The sequence below is a fragment of the Neoarius graeffei genome, chromosome 16 (assembly GCF_027579695.1).
Source record: "Neoarius graeffei isolate fNeoGra1 chromosome 16, fNeoGra1.pri, whole genome shotgun sequence".
NCBI classification, from domain to species: domain Eukaryota; kingdom Metazoa; phylum Chordata; class Actinopteri; order Siluriformes; family Ariidae; genus Neoarius; species Neoarius graeffei.
In genome coordinates, this window is record NC_083584.1 from 43,191,499 (window position 1) to 43,208,934 (window position 17,436).

Genomic DNA, 17,436 nt, shown 5'->3' on the forward strand with positions numbered 1-17,436 from the left:
AATAATATAGCTATTGAGTTCAAATAAGTAGATATACAGTTAGGTCCATAAATATTTGGACAGAGACAACATTTTTCTAATTTTGGTTCTGTACATTACCACAATGAATTTTGAACAAAACAATTCAGATGCAGTTGAAGTTCAGACTTTCAGCTTTAATTCAGTGGGTTGAACAAAATGATTGCATAAAAATGTGAGGAACTAAAGCATTTTTTTAAAAACACAATCCCTTCATTTCAGGGGCTCAAAAGTAATTGGACAAATTAAATAATTGTAAATAAAATGTTCATTTCTAATACTTGGTTGAAAACCCTTTGTTGGCAATGACTGCCTGAAGTCTTGAACTCATGGACATCACCAGACGCTGTGTTTCCTCCTTTTTAATGCTCTGCCAGGCCTTTACTGCAGCGGTTTTCAGTTGCTGTTTGTTTGTGGGCCTTTCTGTCTCAAGTTTAGTCTTTAACAAGTGAAATGCATGCTCAATTGGGTTGAGATCAGGTGACTGACTTGGCCATTCAAGAATATTCCACTTCTTTGCTTTTATAAACTCCTGGGTTGCTTTGGCTTTATGTTTTGGGTCATTGTCCATCTGTATTATGAAACGCCGACCAATCAGTTTGGCTGCATTTGGCTGGATTTGAGCACACAGTATGTCTCTGAATACCTCAGAATTCATCTGGCTGCTTCTGTCCTGTGTCACATCATCAATAAACACTAGTGACCCAGTGCCACTGGCAGCCGTGCATGCCCAAGCCATCACACTGCCTCTGCCATGTTTTACAGATGATGTGGTATGCTTTGGATCATGAGCTGTACCACGCCTTCGCCATACTTTTTTCTTTCCATCATTCTGGTAGAGGTTGATCTTGGTTTCATCTGTCCAAAGAATGTTCTTCCAGAACTGTGCTGGCTTTTTTCGATGTTTTTTTTAACAAAGTCCAATCTAGCCTTTTTATTCTTGAGGCTTATGAGTGGCTTGCACTGTGCAGTGAACCCTCTGTATTTACTTTCATGCAGTCTTCTCTTTATGGTAGATTTGGATATTGATACGCCTACCTCCTGGAGAGTGTTGCTCACTTGGTTGGCTGTTGTGAAGGGGTTTCTCTTCACCATGGAAATTATTCTGCGATCATCCACCACTGTTGTCTTCTGTGGGCGTCCAGGTCTTTTTGCATTGATGACTTCACCAGTGCTTTCTTTCTTTCTCAGGATGTACCAAACTGTAGATTTTGCCACTCCTGATATTGTAGCAATTTCTCGGATGGGTTTTTTCCATTTTCGCAGCTTAAGGATGGCTTGTTTCACCTGCATGGAGAGCTCCTTTGACCACATGTTTTCTTCACAGCAAAATCCTCCAAATGCAAGCACCACACCTCAAATCAACTCCAGACCTTTTATCTGCTTAATTGAGAATGACATAACGAAGGAATTGCCCACACCTGCCCATGAAATAGCCTTTGAGTCAATTGTCCAATTACTTTTGGTCCCTTTAAAAACAGGGTGGCACATGTTAAGGAGCTGAAACTCCTAAACCCTTCATCCAATTTTAATGTGGATACCCTCAAATGAAAGCTGAAAGTCTGGACTTTATGTCCATTATATAACTAAAAATTGAATGTTTCAGTAAACAGGTAAAAAAAAAAGAAAATTTGTGTCAGTGTCCAAATATATATGGACCTAACTGTCATCTCATCTTATTATCTCTAGCCGCTTTATCCTTCTACAGGGTCGCAGGCAAGCTGGAGCCTATCCCAGCTGACTACGGGCAAAAGGCGGGGTACACCCTGGACAAGTCACCAGGTCATCACAGGGCTGACACATAGACACAGACAACCATTCACACTCACATTCACACCTACGGTCAATTTAGAGTCACCAGTTAACCTAACCTGCATGTCTTTGGACTGTGGGGGAAACCCACGCAGACAACATGCAAACTCCACACAGAAAGGCCCTCGCCGGCCCCGGGGCTCGAACCCAGGACCTTCTTGCTGTGAGGCAACAGCGCTAACCACTACACCACCGTGCCGCCCAGACCTAACTGTATGATGGTAAATTCTGTGGTGAAATTAGCTGGCTGGCTGCAGACGGTCTCTTCCAGCCAAGGCTGTCAATCACATCCCCAAGTGTATTCATGCCTTTTTTAACGAAATAGTAGAGTAATGCTTTAAAACTAATTTCTGGGGACAAATAAAAACTGTGGGGCGGCACAGTGGTGTAGTGTTTAGTGCTGTCGCCTCACAGCAAGAAGGTCCGAGTTCGAGCCCCGTGGCCAGCGAGGGCCTTTCTGTGCGGAGTTTGCATGTTCTCCCCATGGGTTTCCTCCGGGTGCTCCGGTTTCCCCCACAGTCCAAAGACATGCAGGTTAGGTTAACTGGTGACTCTAAATTGACCGTAGGTGTGAATGTGAGTGTGAATGGTTGTCTGTGTCTATGTGTCAGCCCTGTGATGACCTGGTGACTTGTCCAGGGTGTACCCCGCCTTTCGCCCGTAGTCAGCTGGGATAGGCTCCAGCTTGCCTGCGACCCTGTAGAACAGGATAAAGCGGCTAGAGATAATGAGATGAGATGAGATGAGACAAAATATAAATGCATCTGCTATTTTATGAAACTGTATACAAATTATATTATTCAAGTTAAACAATGTTGTCTAAGGCAACCCTGTGATAATTGAAGTTTGCAGTTTGTTTACATGATGCTAATTGTTGGTCATAATCCGGTATGTTAGCTTCATTTGCCTGGTAACTTTGCACAATGCAATTTTAAGAAAGATAAACTGTTCAACAGCACGAACATGTACATAAATTCCTCTCTATATTGTTCTCTAAACCGATCCTTTAAGGCTGCTTCAGTGTCAGGCTACCCTCCTGGAATCGTTTTGTTGCTGTTGAGGACGACAGCAGATCATCAGGGCTTTGTCATGGTGTCTTTTGGATGTGTGACGTGTTTTGTTGTTTGCACATCACACAGACTCAGTAAGCATATCGCCTCCCTGTCCCATGACAAGCTCCAACAACATCCCCATTCAAGCACAGCACCTCCAGGCCGTCTCCGCCGAACGCTAATCTCAACAGTAGCCTTAACACATGAAAAATACATCAAACGGAGAAGCAGCCCTGCGGCCCCATCACATGCAGTATCATCTCCATCAACCAAACAAGCAAGGGAGGAGTGGAGACTGGGGGAAAAAATGACCAGAAGATGAATTACTTTTAAGCACAGCTTGTGCTTCACCAGTTAAAAACACACCCAAGGCTCTAAGATTATTATGCACAACGACCATTAGGTTTAGAATCATTATAAAACCTCAGGGTGGGATAGAATATGCTATTGGCAGTATATAAAAACATTGGTTTGGTAGTTAGCAGTCTGCAGTAGCTAATGATCCAGTAGCATCAGTTCAGCTGTATGTCACAGAGTTCATAGGAGCCCACAGCGCTGCTGTCATTGATGGTTACCACGCATTCAACCAGTCAGACGAACGCTCTCGGCTGCAGAGCTTGTGTTGCACAGTAAAGCCCAAATCTAGTGATGAGCTCTGACTGAATGCTTTCTTTACTGCTCTTGGAAAACTTGCAGGATGCATTTCTACTGTAGGTACCATACTCCAACTCACAAATGTTACATTCTGAAGAAAATTATGGTCAAAGCAAGGTCTACAAAGGACTCACCATTCAATTAGAGAACAGATCTCCAAGCGGATGACAAATTAAAGGAAAAAACTTGTGGCTGTGCTATGCTTTCTGCTATTTTTTCACCATGGTTTGGGTCTCCTTGTGAGCGGCATGGTGGTGCAGTGGTTAACGCTGTCGCCTCACAGCAAGAAGGCTCCAGGTTCGAACCTCATGGCTAATGGGGGGCCTTTCTGTATGGAGTTTGCATGGGTTTCCTCTGGGTGTTCTGGTTTCCTCCCACAGTTCAAAGACATGCAGATTAGGTAAAATACCCAGCCACTGAGGTTGTACAAGCCAGTGCATACTTAGTGCCAGCCCCCAGCCTGGACAGATTAGTTAGAAATGGCATCTGATGCCAAATCAAATATACGGAACAGATCCACTATGACGACCCCTAACAAGAACAGCCGAAAGAAGTAGTAGTTTAGGTCTCCTTGTCCCTAGAGAATGAAGGAAGGTTGAATGCAAAGTAATTCTGATTGATCACTTTTAACCCATCATGAAACCCATCCTGATGGGAGTGGTCTCTTCCAGGATGACACTGTCCTCATCCACAGGGCATGACGGCTCACTGAATGGTATCATGAGAATGAAAACGAGGTAAATCGTATTGAATACTGAACAGAACAATCTACAGGAGATTTTCAAGAATGTGTTAAGAGAGCACTCTCCACCGCCATTATCAAAAAAAAAATTGAGGGAATATCTTCTAGAAGAGTGATGCTCGTCTCCCTCCAGATACTTGTAGAGCACGGAGGCTGTTCTGACAGCTCGTGGTGGTCCAACATCTTATGAACGTTCCATACAGTGATTTTTACTTTATCATCCATCTGTATTTCAGCACCGTTTGGTCCTCGCTAACGAGGGTCCCCTTGCCTGGACCACTGGACAAAGTGATTCACAGCACCCAATTAATTAGGTTGAGATAAAAGGGATTATTAAGTCAACAGCAAAGCCTGCTCCTTATTTAACCAACCATTTGCTTAGACTTCTATTAACATCGCCATGCCTCACACTGAACAGGTCATTAGAAGAGCATCTCGAGCCTGAGGGACCAGAAGCTTGGCGCTAAAGCTTCTTTCCTGCTCGGTCACAATAAAGCAAGCGTGAAAAGTCGATTTGAAAGAAAATGGGTTATCAATGGGATAGAGAAGTTAACCTGGTTTCAATTCTGAGCCTGAGTTTTAAGCTCCTGGTCCCAAGAGCGTCACAGCAGGACAATAAAATTACACAGTGAAGAAAACATTTAAACAAACCTTTTTTTTCAGAAGCCTGGACCTAATTAACCAAATATAGTTCTATAAAATACAATAATAAGTTGCCAGATGGCACGGTGGTGTAGTGGTTAGCGCTGTCGCCTCACAGCAAGAAGGTCCTGGGTTCGAGCCCCGGGGCCGGCGAGGGCCTTTCTGTGCGGAGTTTGCATGTTCTCCCCGTGTCCGCGTGGGTTTCCTCCGGGTGCTCCGGTTTCCCCCACAGTCCAAAGACATGCAGGTTAGGTTAACTGGTGACTCTAAATTGACCGTAGGTGTGAATGTGAGTGTGAATGGTTGTCTGTGTCTATGTGTCAGCCCTGTGATGACCTGGCGACTTGTCCAGGGTGTACCCCGCCTTTCGCCCGTAGTCAGCTGGGATAGGCTCCAGCTTGCCTGCGACCCTGTAGAAGGATAAAGTGGCTAGAGATAATGAGATGAGATGAGATGAAGTTGCCAGATTGGGCAGAAACCGCAGTGCTGACGTGGATGACTTGCATACAAGAATCAATCAATCATCGACACCTCAAAGAAAGAATCATGCATTCCAAGAGAAAGCCCTGAGAATATTTTCTTTTCTTTACAAAGGATTTACTTTATCTTTAGCTTGTCCTAAATTAATTGAAGTCCCTAACACTTGTTGGTGCATGTAAAGCTCAGTAAGATTAGTTTTACAGTTTGTCAGGTATGCTACATTTATCATGATGTAATCCGTAATGTTAACGTTTTGTATTCAACTTTTCTCTAGCCTGATTTATTAATATTAGACTATTATTATAGTTATAGCCATTATATATTGTTATTTATAGTACATATAGTGTTTGGTAGATTTAAAATTTCTTTTAAAAGCCCTCATGTTTGTTTTATCTGTAACCGCTCATCCCATGCAGGGTTGCAGGGGGCAAGCTGGAGCCTATCCCAGCTGACCATGGGTGAGAGGCGGGGTACACCCTGGACAAGTCGCCAGCTCATCGCAGGGCTGACACACTCAGACACAAAACCATTTACAGTCAATTTAGAGCCACCAATTAACCTCACCTGCATATCTGTGGACTGTGGGAGGAAACCCACACAGACACAGCGAGAACATGCAAACTCCACACAGAAAGGCCCTCATCAGCCACTGGGTTCAAACCCATAACCTTCTTGCTGTGAGGCGACAGTGCTAACCACTACACCACCGTGCCACCCAAAGGCTCTTATGACGGTCCTTAATTTATATCCAACCTAATGTACATTTATCCTACACATCATTGCTTTGCTGCAGTTTCCAGCATTTAAACTCCATCAAATTATAAAATTTGCATCCATGTTTACATTTACATAACCTGCACTATGCAGAAATTTATAACAAAGCAAATTTTCATTTGTACATAATACAAGTTGCTGCCCCCCCCAGCTCCTTCTGATGTGGCAGGGCATTAAAATGTCACAATGTTAGCAACAGCGGGTTGTGTGTCATTTAGGTGTTCCAATTCTCTATGGTTATAGGAACACTATTGAGTTTACCAATCATAAAAATTTCAGAAGCATGCTTAAAATAAACTTTTAATTTATAATTTTACAAATAAAAAAATACAGAATTACAAAATCACAATATTTACACGATAGAACATTTAAAACAAATAAACGCACAGGTTGAATCACAAACCAAACCAAGTCAGTTGCCAAATTTAAGATGACAGAATCGACAAGAGATTTGGCCAAAACTAAGAAATCAGCTCGTTGGAGGCCTGTGACATCACAAATCTTCAAAACGGCTTCAGTTCTCAAAATAGCTGAAAATACTCCTTGGAGGTCCGGCAGATTTCACTTGATTTTCTCGACATGGTCGCTTTGCAACAGGTGCCAAAGTGTCTGTTTGTACTCTTTTCTTAAACTGTAACAGTCAGAGGAAATAGGAATGAGACACAATATTAAAAAAAGGTCTTTCACAAAAGCGTTAAATCAATTTTTCATACATTAAACTTATTGAGAATGTTGCTATAGCATTTTACTGAGTGAAAACTGCATATAAAAGTAGTTTATTAATAATAGGGCTGATTTTTAAAAAAGTGCTTTATTGTTATATTAATCTAAACAAATGACCTCATTAAACATGAGGAAAGCCAGATATCAGGTTCGATACATCATGAAAATTTCGTTTTATAAATCACATATTGCAGTATCATCATCATCATCATCAGGACATACTATTATTATTTACTATTTTAAATTAGACAATTTTCATAATGCCATCTTTAATCATTTTGAAAATGTACAAACAGGTATAAAGATAATATATGTATATTCTCTGGCCTGGAAAAAGCCCCTCACATAATGCTCAACATTTTGAAATGTACTATAGGAGTATAACGTTTTACAACCTACAAGTTTTCCTGAAGTGAAAGGCATTTCGGTTTTACATACAATCACTACCAAAGATAAAGTTACAGCATTAGTAACACCCAAAAAGTGGGAAAAAAAAAAAAGCCATTTAAAGAACTCATTCCAATTCCACAGAAAGACACCAGATTATCATCCAAAATGTTTAATCTGTTTTGTATTGTATCTGTGCATTTAATAAAAATGTAAAACTAATAAATATTGCCAATGAAAACTCTTTGTACTCACTTGATTCATAGCCTACAACTGTTTTTTAGCCATTTTTGATAAAACTAACTTTAGTTCTTCTACCCAACATGCTTGCAAAAAAGCCTACGCAAGTTAGTACAAACATTTCTGTGGAAATATTTATGTTTTCTCAAAGTAGATGGTATATTCAAACAGTGCTGTCTATTGTATACCCAATTTTTATATATTATATATATAAAACACACACACACATTTTTGATAAAACTAACTTAAGTTCTTCTACCCAACATGCTTGCAAAAAAGCCTACGCAAGTTAGTACAAACATTTCTGTGGAAATATTTATGTTTTCTCAAAGTAGATGGTATATTCAAACAGTGCTGTCTACTGTATACCCAATTTTTATATATTATATATATAAAACACACACACACACACACGACCGTTCAAAAGTTTGGGGTCACTTTGAAGTTTCCTTATTTTTGAAAGAAAAGCACTGTTCTTTTCAATGAAGATCACTTTAAACTAATCAGAAATCCACTCTATACATTGCTAATGTGGTAAATGACTATTCTAGCTGCAAATGTCTGGTTTTTGGTGCAATATCTCCATAGGTGTATAGAGGCCCATTTCCAGCAACTCTCACTCCAGTGTTCTAATGGTACAATGTGTTTGCTCATTGCCTCAGAAGGCTAATGGATGATTAGAAAACCCTTGTACAATCATGTTAGCACAGCTGAAAACAGTTGAGCTCTTTAGAGAAGCTATAAAACTGACCTTCCTTTGAGCAGATTGAGTTTCTGGAGCATCGCATTTGTGGGGTCGATTAAATGCTCAAAATGGCCAGAAAAATGTCTTGACTATATTTTCTATTCATTTTACAACTTATGGTGGGAAATAAAAGTGTGACTTTTCATGGAAAACACAAAATTGTCTGGGTGACCCCAAACTTTTGAACGGTAGTGTGTGTGTGTGTATATATATATTGTTTGCGAACTCTGGCTGCAAAACACTCTGGTGCCCCCTCGTGGTGCACATACAGACCTGTACACAATCACTCATTATTTACACCACTATAATCATTTCAGACTGTGTAACCTCCATGTTTTGAACAGTTTCAGACACTCTTACGAAAAGCTTCATCATAAGTTACCTGTTTCTTTGGGCTGGCAGATGTAGGTGGCTCCTTTTCTGGTGACAAAGTCTGGAAGAGGAATCCTCGAGTGTTACGCGGTGCTAGAGGGTTGCCGTCTGAAATGTTGGCGAGTTTCTGCAATACTGCCTGCGGCTGACTGAGCAAAGATCCTCTCTTCACCTGAAGGGGGAAAAAATAAAAATATTATGATCTGGAATGAATGACTAAGACGTACATGAATAAATACAGCATACAGATGTCAGAAGTTGACATACACCCATCAGCAACACAAAAGTCACGGCAATATTGGGCTTTCAATGATTTCTATGAACAGCTCTTTTTCTGTAGTAGAATGATTGTACAACATACATCTTTAAACAGGGAAAAATAATTTGGTACACAATTTTTCATTTATTTTGGGTTTTCTGAATTGAACATAATGTCAACAATATACATACTGTACAGCACACCTAATATTTGGTCCCTTAGCAAGTTTCACCCTGACCGGATGCTTTTGATAGCCATCAACAAGCTTGTGGCAGAATTCTGGTTGGATATTTGACCACTCTGCATGGCAGAAATTCAATTCAATTTGTTGCTTTCCTGGCATGGACCAGACTTTTAAGTACAGTCCACATACTTTCAACTGGGAAGGCCATTCCAAAAGCTTTATCTTTTCCACAACCAACTTTAATGTGTTTGGGATCACGGTCCTGTTGGAACACCTGATTATGTACAAAGCTGACGGTTTACGGTTATGCTGAAGAATTTTCCAAGACACAACTTGAAAACAGATTGTTAAAATGCCCTTTTGCACCATAAACAAAGACTGATCTATAGACCCCTTTCACTGACGTCACCCGAAACCGGAAGTAAACAGACCCTGCGCCATTTTGGAAGACCAACAAACTCGTGATTAGGGGGAAATAACGGCAGCGGTATGTGAACCCACGAGAATAAAGTGGAGTGGCAAACGACTTAAACAAATCTGAGCTGTTTTATTTATGATTTATTGGCCCAACAGTAGACTTGAAAGAAACCTGTGTGAGACTTGGCAAAAAACTGTGGATATAATGGATAAGTCTGTGCATGATCTGCGGACACTTTGAGGTAAGCAAACGCAAGAAATTCAGATTTAAAACATGCTAAATTGGCCTCAAGTTGATAACTGTATGAGGAGCAAGCCTCCCAGACTTCTACAATTTAATAATAATAATAATAATAATAATTTAGGATGGTTTGGGGCTTGCTCGCTGCTGCCAGGTTGGTTGTTGAGTAGCCTGACTGTTTTTTTTTCTTGCGTGTGGTATCACTGTTGACGCGAGGTTGTTTTTTGAACATGCCAATGCGGACACAATTTCCCCTGATGAGTTATGACTTCAGACGCGATGCGTGTGTGGAGGTGTGGAGTCCGTGTGATATGTGCGTAAGATAGGCTTCTCATGTGTTTGGAGATCCGCGCTCCGAGACAAGCGCAAGACCCCCCCCCCCCAAGGGAAAAAAAGGGACCCCCCGAAAATATCGGCATAGTTCGAACACTGAGTGTAGGCACTGGGTGTAAACAACAAATAGTTTACAATGTCTGGGTAGCAAACAGATGGCAGAATTGGTGTCCGGTCCTCCTTATGTTTCCATTCTCCCTTGCCGCGAGTCTTATCATATGGGTCAAACCCATCAATCACAGCCAGTTTCTCCACATACCGTGCCCTTTCTGCAGCTGGTAATGTACTTACATAACCCGAATTATCAGCCATTGTGTCACTTTACTCTCGCTCGTACTTTGTTTTATATTGTGAGTGCATGTACTTGGTCTTCCAATATGGCGCCTAACAAAATCTCGCGGCACGGTGACGTCATGTGAAAGGGGTCTATATGGGTAAGACTTAAACAAACAAAAAAAGACACCATGTTGCATAAATTTAGTCAGCATCTTGCTATTACGAGACATTCTGTATCAAAAATAGAAAAATATGATTGGAACATGAATACAAATGAATATCAATCACACTGAAAAGCATTTTCTTTCATCCAAACACTCACCACAGGTTTACAGGGCTTCTGAAAAGGGTTGGCGTTAGAAACTGGTTTCTCTTGCAGTGGCACTGAAGAGGTCTCTGGCAAAACAGAAAAAGGTTGAACATACACAACAGCCAGATCCACACCCACAAAGGATTTGTTGCAACATTCACCTTTTTTCTGGAGAGCCTTAGCAGTTAGTTTCTTTGCCAGCTTCATAAACTGACTGTCCTCCTCTCCAATCTTGTCCTCCTCTTCCACTTCTTCTCCTCTCTTCGATGTTTCAGACTACCAGAAGAAAACACTGCTGTCAAACAAACTTTTTAGATCATGGGTTGATTTTTTTTTCACAAAAAAATAATTGTCCTTATGGATCACACAGTAGTTAAAATGTCCATGAGATAAATATACCTGAGATATAAACATCTCAGCTCTGAATTAAGATGCTCCTGGAAATCACCCAGGTTCTCACACACACGCACACACCTGCTCTCGCATCCACTGCTCTCTCTCGAGTCTTTCCTTGTGCCTTTGCAGATCATGCTGATCCACATCTTCCTCCTCTTCCTCTTCCCCCTCAGCAGTTATCCCGAGCTCAAAGCCATCATCTAGGCATCAGGTGAAATGGAGATTATAAAACAGACGACATCGGCATCTTCAGGAAACAGTCATTTGAAGTGACCATGAAAGCAAGAATGCTCTTTTGGAGCCTTTTGTACGAGTCTCAGGGCATTTTGGACAGAAATAAACCAGTATACACAGTGTTGAAAAATGTTTCTCATATATACACGAGTGCATCTCAAAAAATTAGAATATTGTGAAAAAGTTCAATATTTTCCATCAGTTAAGAAAGTGAAAATGGTATATATTATAGACTCATTACACATAAACTAAAATGTTTCAAGCATTTTCTATTTTAATTTTAATCAGTATGGCATTCAGTAGGGCTGGGCGATATGGCTGAAATCTGTATCACGATATGTGTTTCATATTGGTCAATATCGATAATTATTGAAACATTTTATGACCTATTTAAAATAAGGACCAGGAGGGAACAATACTAAATTCAAACATTTATTTTAAACTTAAACTTCCTCTGACAGCCAATAAGCAAGGAATGTCAACACGCATGTTCAATGTTACGATCACAACAAAAACTGAGCAATTATCAATAATAAAGTGCTTAAAAAACTCAAGTGTTATAAAAACGAGCAAAGTGTTAAATGTAAACATAGCAAAACCTGCTATGTGAGAAGGACTGTCATATTTTTAATTTTTTACTGCAAGTTTAGTGCAAAAAAAGTTCACCCTCTGGTGAATAACATTTAAAAACATAAATAAAAATATGCAGTGCTTTATAAACATAAAAGAAATTGAGTGAAACTGAGGTAGACTTAGACTATTCTTAAACTATTCAAGTATATTTTCATTGAAGGTTTAATAAAATAAAAATAGTGTTTTGTAAACATAGAAGAAATTAAAATAAAACTGAGGTAGACTTAAGACTTTACATCTGTAACATCTGACCTTACTGACTTTACCCACAATTTCCTCGCTCGTTCCGGCACTCATCTTTCTTTTCTTGGCCACGCTGTTTCTGGAAAAAAAATAAACACGACCACGAGACAACGAGATGGCGCAACCAAACGCGATACTATTACATGATTGGCTATCAGCGTGTCACTCCCTATGCGTTGCTAGGCACCAGAGGACGAGTGCCTTTGCTCATGCAACCAAGCTTGCTTCGCAACAACAGTTGACTGAAAGCGGACCTAAACCAGAGAGAGCTCGGGCTAACGCTTGTTTCTTGAAAAAAAAAAAAAATTCTATCGAAACGTTCTATTGATATCAAGTATGTGTCTATCGCGATACGTATCGTTATCATTTTATCGCCCAGCCCTAGCATACAGTACAAAAAAAAAAAAATCTCAAAATATTAGAATATTTCATTTCGAGTTTGAGTAAAACAGTATGAACACAGTGTATCTCTCGGTCTAGTTCAGTACACACAACCACAATCATGGGGAAGACTGCTGACTTGACTGTTGTCCAGAAGATGATCACTGATGCTCTCCACAAGGAGGGTAAGCCACAAAAGGTCATTGCTGAAAAGGGTGGCTGGAAAAGGTGCACAAGCCACAGGGATGGCCACAGTCTTGAGAGGATTATCAAGAAAAGTTGATTCAAGAACTTGGGAGAGCTTCACAAGGAGTGGACTGAGGCTGGTGTCAGTGTATTAAGACCCATCACGAACAGACATCTTCAAGAAAGGGGATACAACTTTCGCATTCCTAATATCAAGCTACTCCTGAGCCAGAGACAATGTCAGAAGTGTCTTATCTGGGCTAAGGAAAGAAAAAAAATGGACTGTTGCTCAGTGGTCCAAAGTCCTCTTTTCAGATGAAAGTACATTTTGCATTTAATTTGGAAATCACAGTTCTAGAGTCTGGAGGAAGAGTGGAGAGGCACAGAATCCAAGGTGTTTGAAGCCCAGTGTGAAGTTTCCACAGTCTGTGATGATTTGGGGTGCCATGTCATCTGCTGGTGTTGGTCCACTGTATTTTATCAAGTCCAAAGTCAACACAGCCATCTACCAGGAGGTTTTAGAGCACTTCATGCTTCCATCTGCTGACGAGCTTTTTGGAGATGCTGATTTCCTTTTCCAGCAGGACTTAGCACCTACCCACAGTGCCAAAACTACTACCAAATGGTTTGCTGACCATGATATTACTGTGTTTGATTGGCCAGCCAACTTGCCTGACCTGAACCCCATAGAGAATCTATAGGGTATTGTCAAGAGGAAGATGAGAAACACCCAACCCAAAAATACAGATATGCTGAAGGCCACCATCAAAGCAACCTGGGCTTCAATAACACCTCAGCAGTGCCACAGACTGATCACCTCCATGCCACACCGCATTGATACAGTAATTCATGGTAAAGGAGCCCCAACCAAGTATTGAGTGTATAAATGAATATACTTTTCAGAAGTTGGACATTTCTGTATTGTAAATCCTTTTTTTGATTGATCTTAGGGAATATTCTAATAATTTGAGATACTGGATTTCTGATTTTCATGAGCTATAAGCCATAATCATCAAAATTAAAACAAAAAAGGCTTTAAATATTTCACTTTACATGTAATGAATATAGAATATATGAAAGTTTACCTTTTTGAATTAAATTATGAAAAAAAGGAACTTTTTCATGGTATTCTAATTTTTTGAGATGCACTAGTATTCTAATTTAAATTTGACCATCATTTCCAGTGCAAAGATTTTGGTGACTTGTCCAGATTTTGTCCAAACACATGCTCTCTCCAGATCACATTTATGAACAAACTGCAGGTGTTGCTATGGGAGGTTCAATGGGAGGTGTAGCACATCTTGAACGCTATTGGTTGTTGAATTTCAACACACTTCCTGTTTCATACTGTATATGAAATCAAATCATGACTCAAGCTGCACACTGACATTTTCAAGTTCAATACAAAAATGTTTGTTCATACAGAGCCCAAATTTTTCCCTACATGCACTTTTCTAATCAGACACTTCCATACTGTACTGTCATAAAAAAATACAAATTTACTCTTGCTTTGTGCCTTTTCCGGATGCAATTAAATCAACCAAGACTTACAGTGGTGCTTGAAAGTTTGTGAACCCTTTAGAATTTTCTATATTTCTGCATAAATATGACCTAAAACTTCATCAGATTTTCACACAAGTCTTAAAAGTAGATAAAGAGAACCCAGTTAAACAAATGAGACAAAAATATTATACTTGGTCATTTATTTATTGAGGAAAATTATCCAATATTAGGGCGGCACAGTGGTGTAGTGGTTAGCGCTGTCGCCTCACAGCAAGAAGGTCTGGGTTCGAGCCCCGTGACCGACGAGGGCCTTTCTGTGCGGAGTTTGCATGTTCTCCCCGTAGGTTTCCTCCGGGTGCTTCGGTTTCCCCCACAGTCCAAAGACATGCAGGTTAGGTTAACTGGTGACTCTAAATTGACCGTAGGTGTGAATGTGAGTGTGAATGGTTGTCTGTGTCTATGTGTCAGCCCTGTGATGACCTGGCGACTTGTCCAGGGTGTACCCCGCCTTTCGCCCGTAGTCAGCTGGGATAGGCTCCAGCTTGCCTGCGACCCTGTAGAAGGATAAAGCGGCTAGAGATAATGAGATGAGATCCAATATTACATATCTGTGAGTGGCAAAAGTATGTGAACCTCTAGGATTAGCAGTTAATTTGAAGGTGAAATCAGAGTCAGGTGTTTTCAATCAGGTGTGAGTGGGCACCGTTTTATTTAAAGAACAGGGATCTATCAAAGTCTGATCTTCACAACACATGTTTGTGGAAGTGTATCATGGCACGAACAAAGGAGATTTCTGAGGACCTCAGAAAAAGCGTTCTTGATGCTCATCAGGCTGGAAAAGGTTACAAAACCATCTCTAAAGAGTTTGGACTCCACCAATCCACAGTCAGACAGATTGTGTACAAATAGAGGAAATTCAAGACCATTGTTACCCTCCCCAGGAGTGGTCGACCATCAAAGATCACTCCAAGAGCAAGGCGTGTAATAACCGGCGAGATCACAAAGGACCCCAGGGTAACTTCTAAGCAACTGAAGGCCTCTCTCACATTGGCTAATGTTAACGTTCATGAGTTCACCATCAGGAGAACACTGAACAACAATGGTGTGCATGGCAGGGTTGCAAGGAGAAAGCCACTGATCTCCAAAAAGAACATTGCTGCTCGTCTGCAGTTTGCTAAAGATCATGTGGACAAGCCAGAAGGCTATTGGAAAGATGTTTTGTGGATGGATGACACCAAAATAGAACTTTTTGGTTTAAATGAGAAGCATTATGTTTGGAGAAAGGCAAACACTGCATTCCAGCATAAGAACCTTATCCCATCTGTGAAACATGGTGGTGGTAGTATCATGGTTTGGGCCTGTTTTGCTGCATCTGGGCCAGGACGGCTTGCCATCATTGATGGAACAATGAATTCTGAATTATACCAGCGAATTCTAAAGGAAAATGTCAGGACATCTGTCCATGAACTGAATCTTAAGAGAAGGTGGATCATGCAGCAAGACAACGACCCTAAGCACACAAGTCGTTCTACCAAAGAATGGTTAAAGAAGAATAAAGTGAATGTTTTGGAATGTCCAAGTCAAAGTCCTGACCTTAATCCAATCGAAATGTTGTGGAAGGACCTGAAGCGAGCAGTTCATGTGAGGAAACCCACCAACATCCCAGAGTTGAAGCTGTTCTGTACAGAGGTATGGGCTAAAATTCCTCCAAGCCGGTGTGCAGGACTGATCAACAGTTAATAATAATAATAATAATAATAATAATAATAATGTTCAATTTATATAGCGCCTTTCTCAAAACCCAAGGTCGCTTTACAATAATAGACAGAAAAAAAAAAGTCCACCAAATAGAGGTCAGGATATCATTCCAGTGGTGTAGCAGCCACAGTCCCACCAAAAGGCACACGAAAACAAGTCCCACATCTCCAGCACAGCCGCCGTGATGCCGCCAGCAACATCGCTCGAACACCACGCCATGGATCCACAAAGCAAGCACAGAAGCACTGCCATGCAGAGCGCTGGTATGTCCCAAACCGCCTGCACAGCTGCCACGACGCCACTGAGCAACATCGCTCGGAACACCATGCCAAGCATTTAAACAGAGAGCGCTGGACAACCATGATGTTAAAATGAGCAACAAGCTCACTGCAGTCCATAGCTGGGAGCACAGGCATCACCCACAGCGAACCAAGGCCTGGAGGGAACCGACGCCCAAAACTGGGTCCAGAGCTACACCACCACCGGCGGACAAAAACACTCAAACATTAAATGCAGAAAAAAGAAAAAAAAATTAAAATAAAAAGGAGAGAAAATATAATAAAGCTCCAGTGAGAAGCCGCAGCCAGAATGCGCATGACGTACTCTCAACCGGAAACGTTTAGCTGCAGTTATTGCTGCACAAGGGGGTCACACCAGATACTGAAAGCAAAGGTTCACATACTTTTGCCACTCACAGATATGTAATACTGGATCATTTTCCTCAATAAATAAATGACCAAGTATAATATTTCTGTCTCATTTGTTTAACTGGGTTCTCTTTATCTACTTTTAGGACTTGTGTGAAAATATGATGATGTTTTGGGTCATATTTATGCAGGAATATAGAAAGTTCCAAAGTGTTCACAAACTTTCAAGCACCACTGTATGCACAAGACAGGCAGCCATCATATCACACAATAGCTGAGGAGCTCATGCATCATGTGTGAATCACAACCAGTTGCATTGTGTTCAGTGTGAAAAGGTACTACTATTAACACACACACACACACACACACACACACACTCTCTCTCTCTGAACTTACCAATATTCTTCCAGCGGAAGCGGCGCTCTCGACCAGGTCCATCCGAGTGCAGATCCCCATCAGCTAGGTAACGCTCCTGATACAAACGCAATTTGCGCTTATCGTCATCAAGGACATGCTTCCTGTAAACACAGACAGCTCAAAAGACTAGAAAAACTACAAAAGGTCCATTACAATGCTACAGAATATTGGACTATGATTAGAATGCCACAAATCACACATTTAGAGTTCTTTGAACAGTGACTGCTCCCTAGTGGCAAATCCATGTTACAGCAGCACTGACTTTCTCAAGCCCCACCACACCACAAACGCAACCACATCCAGTTAACCAAACTTCTTGGCTCACCAATGCTGCATTAGAGCACTAAGGAAACATACATGGATGTAGACATGTTTAT

At 40.9% G+C, this 17,436-nt stretch overlaps 1 protein-coding gene across 1 annotated transcript in view; it reads right to left on the reverse strand.

Moving 5' to 3' along the window:
• Positions 1 to 6,461: 6,461 nt before the first annotated feature.
• LOC132900728 (claspin) overlaps positions 6,462 to 17,436 on the reverse strand; it is a 31,094-nt gene continuing 20,119 nt past the window's right edge. The window contains exons 19-24 of the mRNA XM_060942995.1: positions 17,039 to 17,160; positions 11,136 to 11,257; positions 10,823 to 10,937; positions 10,674 to 10,747; positions 8,652 to 8,813; positions 6,462 to 6,805 (exon numbers count right to left, since the gene is read on the reverse strand). Of these exons, the coding sequence (XP_060798978.1) occupies positions 6,689 to 6,805; positions 8,652 to 8,813; positions 10,674 to 10,747; positions 10,823 to 10,937; positions 11,136 to 11,257; positions 17,039 to 17,160 (712 nt within the window). The 3' untranslated portion in view covers positions 6,462 to 6,688. The remainder of the gene's footprint in view (positions 6,806 to 8,651; positions 8,814 to 10,673; positions 10,748 to 10,822; positions 10,938 to 11,135; positions 11,258 to 17,038; positions 17,161 to 17,436) is intronic.